Source organism: Photinus pyralis, unplaced genomic scaffold (assembly GCF_008802855.1).
Source record: "Photinus pyralis isolate 1611_PpyrPB1 unplaced genomic scaffold, Ppyr1.3 Ppyr1.4_LG1, whole genome shotgun sequence".
Taxonomy (NCBI): Eukaryota; Metazoa; Arthropoda; class Insecta; order Coleoptera; family Lampyridae; genus Photinus; species Photinus pyralis.
This window is the reverse complement of record NW_022170249.1, coordinates 42,018,646-42,036,600: the sequence shown is the minus strand read 5'-3', so window position 1 is coordinate 42,036,600 and position 17,955 is coordinate 42,018,646. Positions and strand designations below refer to the sequence as shown.

Below are 17,955 nucleotides of genomic sequence, written 5' to 3'. Positions count from 1 at the left end.
ACGTCCGGCTCTCTTAACCTCAACAAATTCCTAATATTAATAAAATTCACCCACGCAAATGACCTGAATCGTTTCCTTTCGGTCTTCTCTGTAAGCCTCAGTTTATGTTTTCCCTCCTACTGCTACCCTTGTTTTTAATAGCTCGGTACCTAAAATAGACTTTTATATCGGAGCTTTAAAACACAAAATTCGCTTATTCAAATTCCATTCTCCTCTGCGACATATTTAATGTACCTAATTTGGAGATATCCATCATCTTTATAATAAAGCCATTGCACCCTCTGCGCTCCTAGAGCTCTCCAGTTTCCTCAAAAGCAGCCTGTCACCAACATTCGCTGAGGTGAGCAACGGATAAACAAAAATTAATTGGTGTCTTTATCTTTCTATCGCTCTTTAAGAGTGGGGGAAACCGGTTACCGTCTACTGAATGGGGCCGGAAGTTAGTCGAAGGAAGGACAAAACTACCTATGGTTTTTGCTCAAAATTTCTCAGAATTCCTCCTACTACCAAAATCTTCCTCTTGTTTCCCTTCCCAAACAAGGCAAATTCTAGAAAATGGTTGGGAAACAAAAGGAAATTTTTGGTAATAGGCCATCATCCATCTTTCTCATAGTTCCCACATATCTCCCGTTGTTTTCCAGACATTTTTCACACGCACCGTTTAAAAATTGGGTAAAAAACATTACACCGACGAAGCAAAATTATTCGCCCAACGTGGGGCTCGAACCCACGACCCTGAGATTAAGAGTCTCATGCTCTACCGACTGAGCTAGCCGGGCTTGTTTGTCCCTGACCTTATGGTCATTTTTAACTTTTGAAGAAGGTTTTAGTTTGAAAAAATTACTGCGATCCTGCCAGGATTCGAACCTGGAATCTTCTGATCCGTAGTCAGACGCGTTATCCGTTGCGCCACAGGACCTTGATGCAATTTACCGCCTGATTTGAGACCACAGACTAAACCACTTTTACCATTTTGAAAAAAATGCGCTTTACCTGTCGGATCTGTCCGTCTATCTTTATCGTAGGGTCTAACTAATATAACCTTCGACACAGAATATATTTTTTTCTATTTCGGTGTCACAATGATGATTTTGTACAACTGTTTTCGGCGGAAAACAGTTGTACAAAGACAGTGATTATAGTCGTTTTTTTTGGTAACTCATCTCTTAAGTTGGCAGTTACTAGTTAGTACAAGTAGGTACTTCGTTGGGTACTTCCATGTTTGAACTTCAAAATGTCAGTCTTACTACGCTGCCAACTTAAAACTTAACGGCATAAAAAGTGTTCCCAACATAAAACATGTTAGTTCTAATGTTCCCTATAGTTTCTGATAATGATTTTTTTAATTAAATTAAAGCACCGAAATAGAAAAAATAGTATGAAAAACGCGTGTTACAATGCTTTATTGTAATACTCCTATCTTGCGGACACTCGTGGCTACGCTTCGCGTCGCCACTCGTGCCACAAGATAGTCGTATTACAATAGGTCGCATTGTAACACTTGTCTTTCAATATACTATTGTCGAATTAAATATTAACTTAGTGATGCATCTTGCTTTACTAAAATGTGCTTTTTTTTGTTTCAGGTATGCGAATTCGTCTGAAATTTATCTTTAACCCCTTGGGTAAGTTTATTAGTGATAGTTGAAATCGAACTATTCTTAAGGGTGAATGGTTGGGATAGTTAGTAAAAAAGTAAAAAATTAAGTTAATCCGTATCTGGGTGTGATTTATGAGCTAATCATTTTTTCCACACCTATTTGAACATTGCAGTAGTTCTAACCTTAACGTATCGTGAAAGGGCGTTAATAATATAGTATTCATAGTTCACATAGTAATGGAACAAATTGTCGTTCATTGAAGGAACGAAAGTTTTAATAATTACGTTACGACATACAAAATGTTTTAGTCATTTTTTGATGGTGGACATAAATCCTTTACAGTCCTCCTTCTCCTTAAGGGAATGGGATGAGATAGGTGAAGTTAATTGTTACTTTCAATACAAATTTGACGTTTAGAGTATTTTTTCATAGCTTTCACAAAACTGATTTTTAGAAAGTTAGAATACACCAAGTCAGTTTCTACTTTGGCTTATTATATATTATTATTATTGGAATTATATTGTGTTATGAGTTTCTGATTTCCAACGTCTCTATTTATTGCAATTATTTTTTGGGTTTTTGACTTAAATCATATTTAAAAAATGTGCGATCCTGCCAGGATTCGAACCTGGAATCTTCTGATCCGTAGTCAGACGCGTTATCCGTTGCGCCACAGGACCTTTCTACAATTGGCAGGCTACTAGCCTTTGCTGAACAATGTCGTTAGTTTTTATGTTGCACTTAAAAAATCGCCCAACGTGGGGCTCGAACCCACGACCCTGAGATTAAGAGTCTCATGCTCTACCGACTGAGCTAGCCGGGCTTGTTCGTTACTAATCTTGTTGTAACGTGACCTTTGTACGACCTTCTGGCCGAGGGGAAATTCAGTCCCAAAAAATACTTCGATCCTGCCAGGATTCGAACCTGGAATCTTCTGATCCGTAGTCAGACGCGTTATCCGTTGCGCCACAGGACCTTTTTACAGTCCTCAGGCCTTTGTTGAACAATGTTGTTAGTTTTTATGATGAATATAAAAAATCGCCCAACGTGGGGCTCGAACCCACGACCCTGAGATTAAGAGTCTCATGCTCTACCGACTGAGCTAGCCGGGCTTGTAAAGTTTTGATTAGTCATCGGTAATGGACAAAATTGGCTGCGGTTAAGAATCAGGACTCCGCATATTAAATGCCTAAACATCTCTACGTTGTCCCTATAAATTTAAAGTATGACAAAGGTATTTTACTGATGTGATGAGTGATATCGATTCAGAAAGAATGCCGCCGTGCTTCTCTAATGCCACTTTTTTTAAAAACAATCGAAAAAAACAAAATATATGGCGTTAAAGTTGCGACATTTTAGTGATTTTTAAAGATCAATTTCTTCTTAAAAAAGCAAAAAATGAAAATTTTACTATTAGAGAGGCCATACATTAGCTCTTTATTTATTAGTATATACAAAAAGATCATTAAAAAGACAGTCCGTTTTTGTCATTTTATGGGGAGAACGGAGGCACTGTTTTGCAAATATTTAAGTCTGTATCTTAGCGTCACATTACGGCAAATCACCGAACTTTTATATAGACAGAGAAACTTGTGAGACAAATGCATTTATGGGAGGTGCTAAAAATGCAAGGAAATTTTCTTATCTTTTAACTGTGATTATGTGTCGGAAACCTTTCGCTCGCTTCATTTGCGTCCAAGGCAATTATTACATGGGACACAAATGTGAGACAATTCCGTGCAATGATAAAATTGTTGTACCTCAAAACAAAGTAGCATTGAAATTATTCGAAATTGATTGTTGGTTAGCACAATTTTGAACCCTCAAATTAACAAGTTTTTATTAAAAGTAAACAGTATATTTTTGTTCTTCAGAATTAATGTGCGTAATTTGCACATAGGTATAGGTATGTAATTAAGGTTGGTCTTTCCGTCAGAATGTTTGCAATTTTTTTGCTACATTTCGTACAACAATCAAATTTATTTATAGATAGTATGTCTCAGACCTAGGAGTAATAAACCACCCGGCCTACGAAAGAGTATAATTATTTTTACATAGAAGTAGCGCCGTAGCGGATAACAAATATTTTCCACCAAACATATAGGTATTTGAAGTGAGAAATTAAAAATGTGCAGCAGCAATGTATGGGGATGGTACCTACTTCGGCAATACATGCTGGGGATGTGAGCAGTCATAGGCGTGCGCTGGTATATTTTCGTTATTTCTTATAATTACTGCGATTGACGATATATTGTATACTAGTCTAGTCAATCTATTCTGTCCCCCTAGAAACCTTCATATAAAATTTCTGTCAATCAAAAAATAACTGAGTAGAAGTAGATATTCTGCTGATTAGCGTTGGGCAAAAAAATCGATTAATCGATTATAATCAAACGATAATCGATAATCGGATTTGATTATCCTATTAAATTAATCGATTAATCGATTATTTGATTAATCGATTATTTGATTAATCTATTATTTGATTAATCGATTATTTGATTAATCGATTATTTGATTAATCGGTTATTTGATTAATCGATTGTTTGATTAATCGATTATTTGATTAATCGGTTATTTGATTAATCGATTGTTTGATTAATCAATTATTAAGTAAATTTTAATTGATTATTATTAGCTGGATCATCAGTTTACGCAAAAAGGAGCACTCACAGCTCACAAGTATTATTTTATTTTATAGCGGATGTTAAAACGTCACTTTAAGCAGCTAAAATGAATTAAGATTGTATCATCAAAACTAAAGCACACCTCATCGGAGAGTAAGCTGCCTAATCATTTATTTTTATTTATTTATTTTTATTTTTGACCTTCATTTTCAAATGGACAGGGTTTCAGCCAAGGCTGTTCTACCAACCAACCCACTATGCATTTGCAAATATCCATGCCCGAACCCGGATTCGAACCAGGGACACTTTGTTGATTATTGATTAATCGATCTGCCTAGTAATGAACGATTTGATGAAAAGAGTAATGGAATTATTTTTTATTTTTATTATTAAATAATTAACGTATTAATGCATACAAACAGATATTTATCACTCCTTGTACGTGACAATCGACTTTTGATTAAACGATTAGGTGATTAATCGATTATTTGATTAATCGATGATTTGATTAATCGATGATTTGATTAATCGATTATTTGATTAATCGATTATTTGATTAAACGATTATTTGATTAATCGATTATTTGATTAATCGATTATTTGATTAATCGATTAATCAGTGTAATCGATTATTTTTCATAATCGATTATCGATTATTCAAACCCGTAATCGCCCAGCCCTACTGCTGATTAACATACCAAAAAATGGATCTCCGAAAATGACCGCTAATATTGTAAATTTATTAAAAACGATTGAAAATTCACAACACAATGCTTCGAACACTGATAGTTGCACTTTAGCTCGAGGTAAAAATACCATTTTGTAGAGAAATTAATTGTCTTTAAATTTGATGTGGGAATTTATGTCATACAATCCCTTTTTTTATGTTAAAAATTCTGGAAACTTTCCAACCCCGATTACACCAAAGCGTCAGGGTCGACCCAGTCTAACCGTGAAAAAATTACTGACAAGCTGAAATTTGGTAAATAAGTTGATTTTGGAGTCCTTAAAATACCACCAAACCCCATAAGTGATCCGCCGTGTCTGTCACCTCCAAACTACCTTTGAAAGGGATTTTTTTAAGTTTTTTGTCAATATCTTGAAAACAACGCTATTTGCAAAAGAATGTGAAGATAGACAAATGAAAGCGTAGGTTTGGTGCTGTACCAGTGGCGAAGTTGTAATGTTAATTTTATTTTAAAAAATAAATCTAATTTTTTATTTTTTTTTGTTAAATCTAGAGAAATTTCTCAAAAATATTTAGGTAAGAACATTCATTTCGTGCCTATTCTAATGAAATAAAAAATCATAACAGTGGCAGTACTAATTTTTTATGTCATCCCTTTTTTAATGCATTAAAACGATAATATATTGTAATATATTGTAGTCAGTAGGTATCTATGCAGTGCAGTAGGGTAACTTATTATGAGGTAGTGTAACTAAAATACGATCCGTTTAGGCAAATGAATACTTAACATAGCATAAGTTTTTAATTATTTCTATACCTATATTAATTCGTCAGACTCTATAACTGTCTACAATTCTACAAGCTAGGGTACACTTTAGACCAATTTTTCGCCACGAGCAAGCTTTTTTGCAACCGCCTGACGAACAGTTGCAAAAAATTTGCTTTAGAACCCTTTCGAGGTCCATGTATGTCTTGATCCACTCCTGCATTGGTAAGTTATTATTCAGCCATGTTTGAAACTAAAAAGGAAAATCATCCGGGTCAGTATTACATTCCAGCTTTGAGGCCTTTGTAAAGAAGGTATAATGAAACTAGAGGAATTGAAGCGATAGAGTCAAATAAGAATAAACTTGTAACAAATATAGCAAACGAGCTCCTGGATCACTGAACATCTTTTCCTTGGGTGATGATAAACGAAATACTGAAAACAGAATTGGAAAATTCGAAACCGTTCGGGAGTTATCTTGTCCACATACGGACGGACGGACGGACAAAAAGACCAAAATTCTGAACTCGCTAGGAGCTTCTTAATAATATAATTAATCTTTTCAAAGAAAATACTTGTTAAAAAGTCCTAAAAACGCATGGTTATTGGTACTGAGCTGCCTTCAGAGCTGGTGGAAGCTATGCTAAAATAAAATCCTTATTTAAATTTTGCTGTACTACATATTGCTGGTAGAGAACGTCAAGGTCCTTAATCTGTCATTTGTTATATTTCTTCCTTGTCTACAGTAGGTATATCTAGACAAAATAATATTTCCTATTTGTTGAAAAGCCCAGATGTGGTATCGCATTCAGAAATGGCGTGCATGGCAAAAATAACATTTTTAGAGGTCCTAATTTATGTTGACATTTTTAAATATCCATGACTTTATTTGGTTTTCAATTTCCTGGCCGCAACATATATAAATTTTGTTTGGCATAGTGACTTAATGAACTAAATATTTTTGAAAAATTTGTCTTTATTTCAATCAGAAATTAAAACATTAGTCTTTTTAAAAATAACCAAAATTAATATCATAACTCCGCCACTGGTACAGGAAAATATACAGGGTCATTCTTGACGAGCGTCAGTTAGAAAGATATGGAAAACCTTTGAAAATGAAGATAAACTAATAAGTTCTTTAAGGGTTTTGGCACATGATGAATTGAACTAAAATATTTTTAAGATGGCGCCACTTCCGGAAATACCGGAAGTAGCCATCAACTTTGATATTTTAAATAGGGACCCTCTATTTTTTCTACATTTTCGGATTCTACGTCGAATTTGGAGTACAACGATACCCCATAGTTAACCCTTTGCTCCAAGGGCTTCGCCGATATTCAACTTTTTATGTAAAAAATTGAATTTGCAGGGGTAACTTTAAAAATTTATTATTCGAAAACGGTGAGAGATATTGCAACACCGTTTGCACTGATTTTTTAAAGAAAGATCGAATTTTCTTATGGTATGCGTAACAGTCTAAGAAAGTGAGACTACGTCACTTTTTCAAAGCTCTCAACTTTTAAACTTTTAAATACCCACTCCACAAATACTCCATTTTTTCAAATGACACCCCCCATTTTGTTCTTCACCCTTGTTTTCCTTTTTCCCAGACCTTTAATTTGATACAAAATGTCAAAAGCTCCTTCAAACGGTTTCCGAGATATTCCATGTTTTAGTTACTTCTTGTGGCAAATTGATAAAAAAAATTAAGTCGCTTGTTGTTATTCTTTTGTTTTTATTATGATAATGTTTTCCATATCTTTCTAACTGACGCTCGTCAAGAATGACCCTGTATAGGTATAGGTTTTATAGGAAAATATATATATGCTTAAATTTTTCTATCTTCATATTTTTCCCTAAATAGCTTTGATTTCAAGATACGTATTCCCAAAAAACAACAATAGGCATTTTCAACCCTTTGAGGGTTTTTTAAGGGTTAGGTGGGGGTAGGGTTTGGTGGTATCTTATGGAACTCAAAACATGCGTTTACCCTGATCGAGTTTCAAAGGTGATCTTTCGTACCCGCTTACGCTTTCCAATAAATCAATTCATGACGAGAATTTTATTGCAGTTCTACAGCAGAGCCTCGGAGGGAATCAAACTACTAACTCGATATCTAGTAATAACCCAGGCGTTAGTGGTGCGGGAACCACAAATTGTTCTTTTACAATAAATGTTAATGTTCCAAATAAATAATTATGGTCAAATTTATGTTGGAGTTTTTAATGAATTGTTTGAAGATGTCAAATTTGGTGTAAGTATAAATAACAGTCCGGTAAGTGTTGCTTAGCGACACTCACGGACGTAAATTGATAGTAATCGACCATCTACGGGTCAGTATGAAATAAAAAAAATAAATCGAGTAAGTACCTACATATGTGATATGTGTAAATAAATTCCTTATTCAATTGTCTATTCATGTTACATTGAAATGAAATGACTGAACTGAACGGAGTAGGTACTATACGCGTGTAGGGTAGGGATAGCACGTTATACTTTATCATTTTTAAGCTCCACCTTTACTGGCAGTTTCGAATACTTCGTCTCCTACCGCTGCGTCCCTTAGAAAGTACTGGAGCAGCTCCCGATTACTCTTAAGGTAAGTTCGCTTGATCACTAATTATATATCAGTGTCCAATCCTCAATATCACTTAGATTATACACCATGTAGTTGTTTAGAGATCTGGATTAATTCGGCCCGTGCAAGCTGAGACAACTCTGTTGTCTTATAAAGTAACCTTTAATAACCGAATATCCTAACTAAACAGTGTAAACTGGTTGTGTATACAACCGAAACTATTCACCGAAATGAAATATGATAGTTTTCTTGTACTAGCTGCCCGGTGATGATAGGGTATTTGAGAGAGAAAGCCCATGCCTATAAGCCGCAGAAGTGGATGCGTGACGGAACGAATGCGGCTTGAAACCATTTGTATCCAATCCAGCCGTAAGCAATGTGTTTTTAATCCAGCGACTGATGGATTGTTTGGTAGCGGTTTTATAAGGCTCTTTAAAAGTAATAAACAGGTAGTCCTGATTCGGAGTCTGAAGGGGTTTTGTGGCCTCTATGTAGTCAATCAAAGTAGTAGCTACACAGAGTAAGGGATTTTCAGCAAATCTTGGTATTTGCAGACAAGGCTGAGATCGATTGGAACCCGACGTTTTAACGGGGCCAGTGATAGGAATCTGTATGCCCTGTGCAGAGGTATGTATGTTTGATAATTTGATTAACTGGATTGTCTGAAGGCGATGGCCTGTGGCCAGAGCTAACAAAGTAACTAGGTTGGCTGACAAATCCTTCAGGGTTAAAGTAAAATTAGGTCCGAGTTTCTGAAGGTACTCAAGCACAACGTTAGGGTCCCAGGTGCTATTATAACGCGGTTTCGAAGATCTTAATCTAGAGATTCCTTTCATAAAGCGCGAAAGACGCGCATCGTTTGACAGCGGTTGCAAATTAATAAGCGCCAACGCGGAGCGATGGGAATTCATGCTACCGTACTGGAGATTGTTTCCCTCGAACACCCGCTGTAAAAATTCTATTATGGAGGGTGCTTGATAAGGAGAGAGAGATCGTTCGCTGCAGAAGTTCCACCACTGTCGATAAGTTGTTTCATACTGTCGCATGGTCGAGGCGGAGATGGATTCTACCATGGTGTCGATGGCACAGTCCGGGACTTCTTTCTTGCGAAAAGCTTCGCAGATAAGTGCGCGGCCACCAGGGTAAGTGTGCTTGACAGCGGATGTTGGTGACTAAAAATAGAAGATAACGTATAAGTTTTTGGAGGAAAAACTTCTGCCTTTTTGGTTAACTCTTGGAACAACGGGTACCAAGGTTACCCTGGCCAAAGAGGTACGACTAAAATACCCTTCAGCTCGATCCTGGATAAGTTTTTGTAGATCTCGTAAAATAAGAGAAAACGGCGGAAACGCGTAAAAAAACTTGTTGGTCCACCTTACGGTAAAGGCATCGACTGCCCACGCTCCAGGATCTGGTCTCCAAGAGACTTACTTTTCACATTTGAAATTGTGGTGGGACGCGAAAAGATCTATCGAAGGCTTTCCTAGAGAATGGCTAATTATATCGAAAGTGGTTTCGTCAAGCGACCATTCGGTATCAGTTGGGAGGACGCGAGAGGCTCTATCAGCCCTCCAATTATTTTGGGAGCTCATGTGTGACGCGAACAACCAAATATGGCGGTGTTCGCACCATTGCCAAATGTCGCGTAATAAGCGGCTAAGAGCAGGATATTGAATGCCCCCAATTTTGTTGATGTACCCGAGAGCTGTGGTGTTATCAGTCCGAATTAGTACATTAACCCTTGTCGAATCCTATACAAAAGATTGTAGGCCATAAAAAATAGCGAGAAGTTCGAGGATGTTGATGTGGTACGTTTTTTCCTTTGGGGACCACCAGCCGTGAGTGTTTGTGTATTACAACAGGCGCCCCACCCAGTCAATGAAGCGTCTGTATATAACTCCACATCAAAAGCATCTTGGGGAAGATCGTTAGAGGCATCTAAACAGTTTGGCTCCACCAGCGTATGTCCTTAAACGCAGTTGATGTCAAAGTGACAAGCGCGTTGTAATTTTCGTGACTGGCAAGAAGTGCTAGATATTGTTCTCTAGCTAATAATTTTGTATAGAGCCAACCGTACTTTGTAGCGGGCCATACCGCAACAAGCGAACCAATGAGAGTTGCTAACGCGCGAATGGAACAACTAGAATTCTTTATTCGATTGTCAATTAAAAGTTTTAAGTGGCTAGCTTTCTCATAGGGGAGTTCAAGCTGCATTGTTGAACTGTTAAATATAAATCCCAGAAACTGTTGCCTCTGGCTAGGTACTAGCGAACTTTTATCGTAGTTTATGAGGAACCCTAAAGTGGTAAGAACGTTTAGGGTATACGCGACGTTTTGTGTGCAATCCTCTTTGGTCTTACCAAAGATTAAAAAATCGTCTAGATAGTTCACGCAGGAGATGCCCTGTTGTCGTAGATGTGAGACTACAGGTTTCAAAAGCTTGGTAAAACAATAAGGCGCGGAACACAGACCAAACGGAAGACAAGTGAACTCAAACAGATTATCCTCAAAAGCGAAACGCAAATAACCCCGTGGTGAGGGGCTACCGGTACTAAAAAAAAATAGGCGTCTTTCAGGTCGATTGAGGTCATGAACGCGTTCCTATGTAACAACCGCGACGCCGTACGATAGTCTTCCATTTTGAAATGAGAAGTAGAGACAAACTCGTTAAGTGCTTTTAGATTTAAAATAAATCTTTGTGTACCATTTGGTTTAGTTCGCAAAAAGATACTAGAGATAAACTGGTTTTTCCAAGGAGTGCAGGGTTGTATAGCCCCTAGAGCTAGTAAGTCTTTGATTGCGGACTGTGTGTGTAACCTCTCTAATTTAGATAAGGTTTTGTAGACCGGTCGCTGTTGCGACGGTTTTGACGAAAACGGAAAGCAATATCCTTTTATCCAAGACAGAGGCTGAGAGTAAGTCGTAATTTTGGTCCAGGTGTGGTAAAAAATTTTAAGCGACCAGCGGGCAGCAATGTACGTACCTCTACTGTCGACGTTTGTAATGGTAACGTGTTTTTGAGGGCTGGCCCTTCTCTGGCTGAGCTCTGCCCGTTGAGCGAGCCGGGCGGTTGCGGTTTAACGGCCCGCTATTAAGGCCGGCTAAGGTTAGCGCTCTCTCCTCCCTTTTCCCCCCTGCCTAGCTTTGGAAAAGTCCGTCTGGACGAAACAGTGGAGGAGTGTGATACCGGCGGGGCCTTTAAGTCCTTCCCAGCTTTAGCCACTAATTTTGCAGCTTTTATTTGCTCTCCTAACTCGTTTCCAAAGAGAAACTGAAGCGGAGTAGATTTCTCGACTATAACCTTCACTGATTTGCTTAGAGAAGGATAAATGAGAGTACGCCGGAGTGACATTTGATGGAGAAGGTCTAAATGTATGCGACTTGCATCACTCAATCCTGCCAATAAGCGAGCTGTCAGATCTTGGGAAATAATTTCTTTACTCTCAAGAATTAAATGAACAGCCGAGGCTAAGGCCGAGCTACCGTGACTTAGTTGTGTCTGCAGTTGCAAGTATGCATTGTCACGTTTTAGGTTAGGTCCCGACAAAATAGAACAAATCTCCGGATTAAGAATTGGTGGGGTCAAAGCGACGCAATTCGATGGCAACTGATAAGAGTCGCGCTCCGAAGAAAACAGGCCATTAGCAATCACATGACTCCAACGGGAGTTTAAAGCTTCGTGAAGGTTGAATGGCGCCGGGGTGTTTTGTCGGGGATCCTCTCCTAAGACCTGCAAAAAACCTCCGGCAAATCGTCTTCATTATGAATTTGTAAACAGGAGACTCCCTGTCGTCAAAATCGGGAGGATCTGGAGCCCCCTCGCTGGAGGTTAGAGTCGCAGCTGGCGCCATTTTGCGCGGAAAATGATCAACCAGTCGTTCAGCGCTTGTCGAATCGTGCAAGAAACGATCTGCGCTATGTCTCGGTGACTCCGCGCCGGTCGGGCTGCGATAATCACGAGCACGGCATTACCGTTGTGTTGCCGAAGGTTTTGGGTCTTCTATAACGCCGGCGGCGAAGGGAGCTGCGAGAACAAGAACGGCGCGGCGTTTACTTCGAAAACGTGACGATCACGATGGCGGCGTTTGACCTTGCGAAGCTTACGTTCCAACTTACATAAACGTTTTGCCAAATCTTGTTTTGAAATATTAGCCTCCGAGTCGCTAGAAATGTCCTCTGAGGGACTCATAACTAAAACCCTAAAAACCTAAGGGCAAAAGGAATTAGAAGTTAAAACTTACACTTAAAAACATAAGAAGTGAGGAGCTAACACGATGTGTACGCAACGAGCACTAAAAGGTGAAATGAGCGTAGAGGGGCGTGGGTCGAGTAAGATAGACGCGGGTAGCGGGAAATTCAAATATTATTCTTTAAACCTAGTGCGCAACAGTACTACATGGGTGTACTACATGGTGTATAATCTAAGTGATATTGAGGATTGGACACTGATATATAATAGACGGTCAAACGTATGCCCATGAAGGTTTCTGATGTACTAAACGTGCTTTTGTGGCGATGCCTACTAAAGATATTCTTCAATTATACTAAACTGTATCAAGTTCATTAAACTGAGTGTATAATATGCAAATCATGATTTCAGAAATTATGTCCACTCACAAGTAAAAAACACCGAAATCGAGCCTATTGTAATGAAGAAAAAAAATCCATGTGAATTATTCCGTAATTTCAACAATCAACCAGCCAATTGCAAGGGTTCATTTATTGTTGGTAATTTTACATAAAAAGTGAATAAAAGATTTGTTTAGTTGCAGAAAGAGGTGGCCATTTCAATTTAAATTCACTGTAAAGGTTTATAACCAACTGTACGATTTGTCAAAAATTCAACAAGTGCATTTGGAAATTAAATTACTTTCAATATAGAGATGGTTACTTAGTGTTGTTCTTTTGCTAGCGAGTGGAAGAGCTTTTTTTTAGAAATTTTGTCGCCAATTTTCAGAGTGGAATAGGAAGAAATCTCCAGTAAACAAAACCATAAACAAGTTAAAAAGTAATCGTAAACGATTTACATAAAGCGCATTTCCACTTGCATTCATTTCCCATTTGTAAGTGCAACTTCTGTTAAAATCGTAAAAATCCGGCCACAAATATGAAAGATAGCGTTGCACATGGGCAATCCATTGTTTACGTGCTACTTCAATTTCAGTTTATGAGAAGAATTTCATTTCAATGCTTTTCTAAATAAGAAAGTTGGAACTGCGCATGCGCAAACCTAAATTTTAAAACTAATGTTAGATTTTCCTTTGTTCCAAGCGCCTAAGTATCAAATTTCACTTAAATAGTTCCATAGATAAAAAAGTTGGCACGGCGCATGCGCAAAATAAAATTTTGAAACTGGCGCTAGATTTTCCTTTATTCCAAGTGCCTATGTATCACATTTCATTTAAATTCTTCCATAAATAAAAAAGTTGGCACTGCGCATGCGCAAAACCAAATTTTGAAATTGGCGTTTGATTTTCCTTTATCCCAAGTGCCTATGTATCAAATTTCGTTTAAATTCTTCCATAAATAAAAAAGTTGGCACTGCGCATGCGCAAAACCAAATTTTGAAATTGGCGTTTGATTTTCCTTTATTCCAAGTGCCTATGTATCAAATTTCGTTTAAATTCTTCCATAAATAAAAAAGTTGGCACTGCGCATGCGCAAAACCAAATTTTGAAATTGGGGTTTGATTTTCCTTTATTCCAAGTGCCTATGTATCAAATTTCATTCAAATACTTTTGTAAGTAAAAAAGTTTGCAATTCGGTTTATAAATGGTCGAGATGCGAAAAGGGCACTGTGAATTTTGAATCGATTCGATTCAACTTTTGGCATTGCGTATTATATGGCTAAATCTATGCCCATATTGAATTTCATGCAATTCAGTTCATAACTAACGGAGATGTAAAAGCGATCGAACATTTCTAAACAAAGTTATCGTTCACACGGACAGATAGATGGACAGACAGACAAAGGAACAGACGGAGAGACCAACCGGCAGGCGACAGATAGCAATGCAAAATTATAAACGATCTCTAGGATCGTTAATAAACGGCAAAAGTGTAAAATTATGGAACATGTAAAAAACGGTTTTTTGTTTTTTTTACAATAACTTTTTTTGTAAGCGGTACAGAAAAAATTCCTTCCTTGGTACAAGACTCGACACCATAACGAACCAAATAGCGAAAAAGTAGAACAATAGCTCTTAAGATAAAAAACTAGTAGCGTCGCAAAGTTAGCGGACGGACGGACGGACGGACGGACGGACAAAGTGGCCACAATAGCGCATTTTTTTTTATTTTTGTGGAAATGCGCTAAAAAGGTAAAATTTGATTTTTGTATAGAAATCACAGTTTGAGTTCTAAATTTCAAAACTTTGTTAATCGAAGAGAAGCTCGATGGGAAGTTTCAACCCTTTATTGCAACAAAGACAGTTGCAAACTGTAATACAGTTCAGTTCTCGATAATCGACCATTAGGTAAGTTCCGGCTGAGGTTCCGTTTTTCTTGTTCACATGCAAAATAATAGTCATCTCGTCTGGTATCCGTAAGAGAAAGTGGATTTCGTCACGAGTTTGCCACTTTTCAATAGGTTTTAAACAGTTGAAAATCTACCGCATTGGCTTGAGTGTAACCAAAATTCAAATAAATGCGAGAATAAATGCTAGAAGTAGTCAAATTTTCTTTCGTTAGAATAATTCGATAACAGAAACGTAAATAATATTAATAGGATACTGCACAGTAATATAACGGAATTTCCTCACTCTGATGTAGGTACGTTAACATTCACATCAGGTATTACCTAATATGTGAAAAAATCCAAATTATGCACAAGCGTAAGCAGTATATCAGTAAGTATTCCATATGGTATCTCTTAATCGTAAAAAAATAACATGAATTATTTCCACTGAAAGATATCATTTTTATTTCAAAAAATTCTCATGAAGTAGATCTAACCATACCTTTCACTCAACGATCTAACGACTATCAACATGCTCAAGAAGTAAATTATAATATAATCTCTAATTGTATAAGTAATAGACTATCTAATTGTTTCTGCATGATAAAAAGTGTCTGTTGAATGTTGATTAATCAAGCAATCGAGATTACAATGTCCGTTGTACATTGTTTTTTTTTCTCAGCATAGAATTACTGTGCTCCGACTTATGCTCGTTAGTATGTAAACTGTCCGAGGGGTATTTCACTGAGACGTACTGTCCAAATTGATAGTACTTGATGTACCCTCCCTGCCCTGTCAGTAATTCTGTGTACTGCCGTGTACTACTAGGTAAGACCTGTCGATGTACTGCGACCTGCGTTGCACCATTGTGTAATTATTCACTCAACGGTTGTACTACCCGGTTCTGCATGTGTACTGCCATCGAGAGGTACAGCGGTGCACGGAGCCCTTGGATTTAAAATATTATTCATAAGTAAGTATTAAGACTACCAGATTAACTTTATTTGAATATGTAAAACGCCCTACATACAGTATGTCCAATTTGTCGAACGACGTTGTCTGTAGGGCGTTTGAGTAATGTAAGTAAAACCAGCAAGGCATATGTCATACATGTAACATGAGTCTAGGACACACACTCGGTCAAAAGCCCCTATCCATGAACCCCCGTGTGACAATAGCCCCTGGACAGTAAATCCCCTGGGTTTAAAAAAATATACCCCGAAAAATGTGATACCTATGCCCTCCAGAAAAATTGAAAATTAACCTAAACCTTCAAATAACCTAATAATTATCCTACTGGGTGTTCAGTTTCTTGGAATTTATTTTCAGAATTTTTCTAGTTTGCATTAGAAAAGAATCCACATGACAGTGTAAATCATCGAACTGTAGAAAATGGTATAGGGGAGTTATTATCTCCCGGGGGTTTTTGTCGGGAGGTTATTGTCTTTCGGGGGTTTTTATCCACTGGGATTTTGGTCGGGGACTATTGCCCTGTACCGGTAATACATGTAACGGGCGATCAAAATTGAGTTGCTGTCGAGTCGCCTTTGGAAGTTCAAATTAAGTACGATTTCTCATGTAAACAAAAATTCGAAAGGTGACTCAATAGCAACACATTTTTGATCGCATAGTATATTTAATGCACATATACATACTTATAGTGTTTCCCAAAAGTTCTAGGACGGAGCTACAGTTTCAAACGGGTGAAGAAAAAATCTGATAATGTCTGGACGAGTGTCTCGATCAATAAAGGATCATAAAAAACCTCGTAAAAAACTATATTTTAGATGGTTGAAAACTCTCATACATTGGGGAGTTTTTTGGGGGTAATAACTCCAAAGTTTTTAAATTACGACCCCTGTCGAGTTTCCCATTATAAAAGTAATTAAAAAAAAAACATTTATTTTTTCTTCATCAACTTAATAAAGACACATTTAAAAAAGTTGAGCTATTCGTGCCCAACTGGAGTGTGTTCGCCACTTGGCTTTCCTGTTAGCAATAATGCAACGTGTGTTATTGTTTCAAGATACCTATTGAGTAAGTAAAGAAATGGGAATGAAACACGCAAATGAGGAAGTTGAGAAAACCTAATCACAGTTATGTATATCGGAAGTACAACGGTGCCCTTCGGGCTCTAGATCCCGGCGCACCTTGTCACCTTTGCTCCCCTTTCTTGACGACACTGCGCCGAAAAGTTCAACGGGTCCTCGGGCACATTCGAATAAAACTGTATTTTTCAGTTTCTTCATTTATGTTCAGTTTCTTCTGAAACATAGATTCAAACGTTGACATTGTGTTATCTGTATTTTCCAGATGCAAATAAAACATTTTCAAAAATACATGCTTGTATTTGTTTTCAGCTTCCGTAAAATATGATTTCACTGTTTACATTTAAATTTGGAGGTTTACTAACATAGATAAATTAACAGAAAATTGAAATTGTTTCATAACAATGCCAAAAATAAAGAATTGACCACGCAATTGACATTTTCGGTATTTTTTGTGTAAAAAGGTGGTCTACGATATGCCCATTGAGCAACGTCATATTAACAGAATAGGTTTATAATTATAAATGTAATGGAAAATTAGCAAAATAAATTGTGGTCTACAACATTTTGAGATTTTTTTATTGATTATTATTCTATGTCTACTTGATAAAATCGTAAAAATAATTATTCTTTGTTCGGTCATAGGATACCGAAACGAGAACTTAAGAAAAGCCGCTATCGATACATGAATATGGCCACCTTGATTTCCATTTGACATCATTTTTGTATTTGTCCTATCGCAATGAGAAACTAGCATAAGTATTAAACTTTTACAAAATTATCTGTCTTTAAAAACGGTATATTTTCAGTTATTTTCGAAAGGGGTCAGAATTTCCAAAAAGCGAAATAAATAATAAATAGCACATACATAACTGCAAAATTGCATATTTATAAATCATCTTTAATAATCACAAGGTTACCTACTCAGTCTGCGGCCTTGTCGTGCATAAGTTTTTATCCCAAATAAATAAATAAAGTTTTGTAAATTATTTTAAGTGTTTAGGAACTTAAAAATGGGCCACATTTCTTAGGAAGCGTTTGGAAATTCTTGGAAAGTCTAAACATCTTCTTAGGAATTCAGGTAGCAATTCTAACTCAAATTCTAATCTCTCAGAAATTGCTCACGAATTCTATGAATTGTGTATCAGTTAACCCGACATAGATACATGCGTGGCCGATAGAAATGCAGA

General features: G+C 37.2%; 1 protein-coding gene and 6 non-coding genes across 8 annotated transcripts; all 7 read right to left on the bottom strand.

Annotated features, from left to right (window-relative positions):
• Positions 1-706: 706 nt before the first annotated feature.
• Trnak-cuu lies at positions 707-779 on the bottom strand. Its single transcript has one exon. It is a non-coding gene; the product is annotated as a tRNA-Lys (tRNA).
• Positions 780-846: 67 nt separating this feature from the next.
• On the bottom strand, positions 847-919 carry Trnar-acg. The gene has a single exon. It is a non-coding gene; the product is annotated as a tRNA-Arg (tRNA).
• Positions 920-2,208: 1,289 nt separating this feature from the next.
• Trnar-acg lies at positions 2,209-2,281 on the bottom strand. Its single transcript has one exon. It is a non-coding gene; the product is annotated as a tRNA-Arg (tRNA).
• A 70-nt stretch (positions 2,282-2,351) lies between these two features.
• On the bottom strand, positions 2,352-2,424 carry Trnak-cuu. Its single transcript has one exon. It is a non-coding gene; the product is annotated as a tRNA-Lys (tRNA).
• An 80-nt stretch (positions 2,425-2,504) lies between these two features.
• Positions 2,505-2,577, bottom strand: Trnar-acg. Its single transcript has one exon. It is a non-coding gene; the product is annotated as a tRNA-Arg (tRNA).
• A 63-nt stretch (positions 2,578-2,640) lies between these two features.
• Positions 2,641-2,713, bottom strand: Trnak-cuu. The gene has a single exon. It is a non-coding gene; the product is annotated as a tRNA-Lys (tRNA).
• A 5,569-nt stretch (positions 2,714-8,282) lies between these two features.
• LOC116181252 lies at positions 8,283-12,547 on the bottom strand. Of its 2 annotated transcripts, none has more exons than XR_004147222.1 (2): positions 11,244-12,546; positions 8,283-9,432 (listed from the first exon to the last, which is right to left on the bottom strand). XR_004147222.1 is itself a non-coding variant. In XM_031501558.1 (2 exons), the coding sequence occupies exons 1-2, from the start codon at positions 12,511-12,513 to the stop codon at positions 8,515-8,517; spliced, it is 930 nt and encodes a 309-aa protein (XP_031357418.1). In that variant the 5' UTR covers positions 12,514-12,547; the 3' UTR covers positions 8,283-8,514. The 2 variants fall into 2 exon arrangements, 1 of the variants encoding a protein (XP_031357418.1); XM_031501558.1 differs by having other exon boundaries at positions 12,502-12,547.
• Between the last annotated feature and the right edge of the window lie 5,408 nt (positions 12,548-17,955).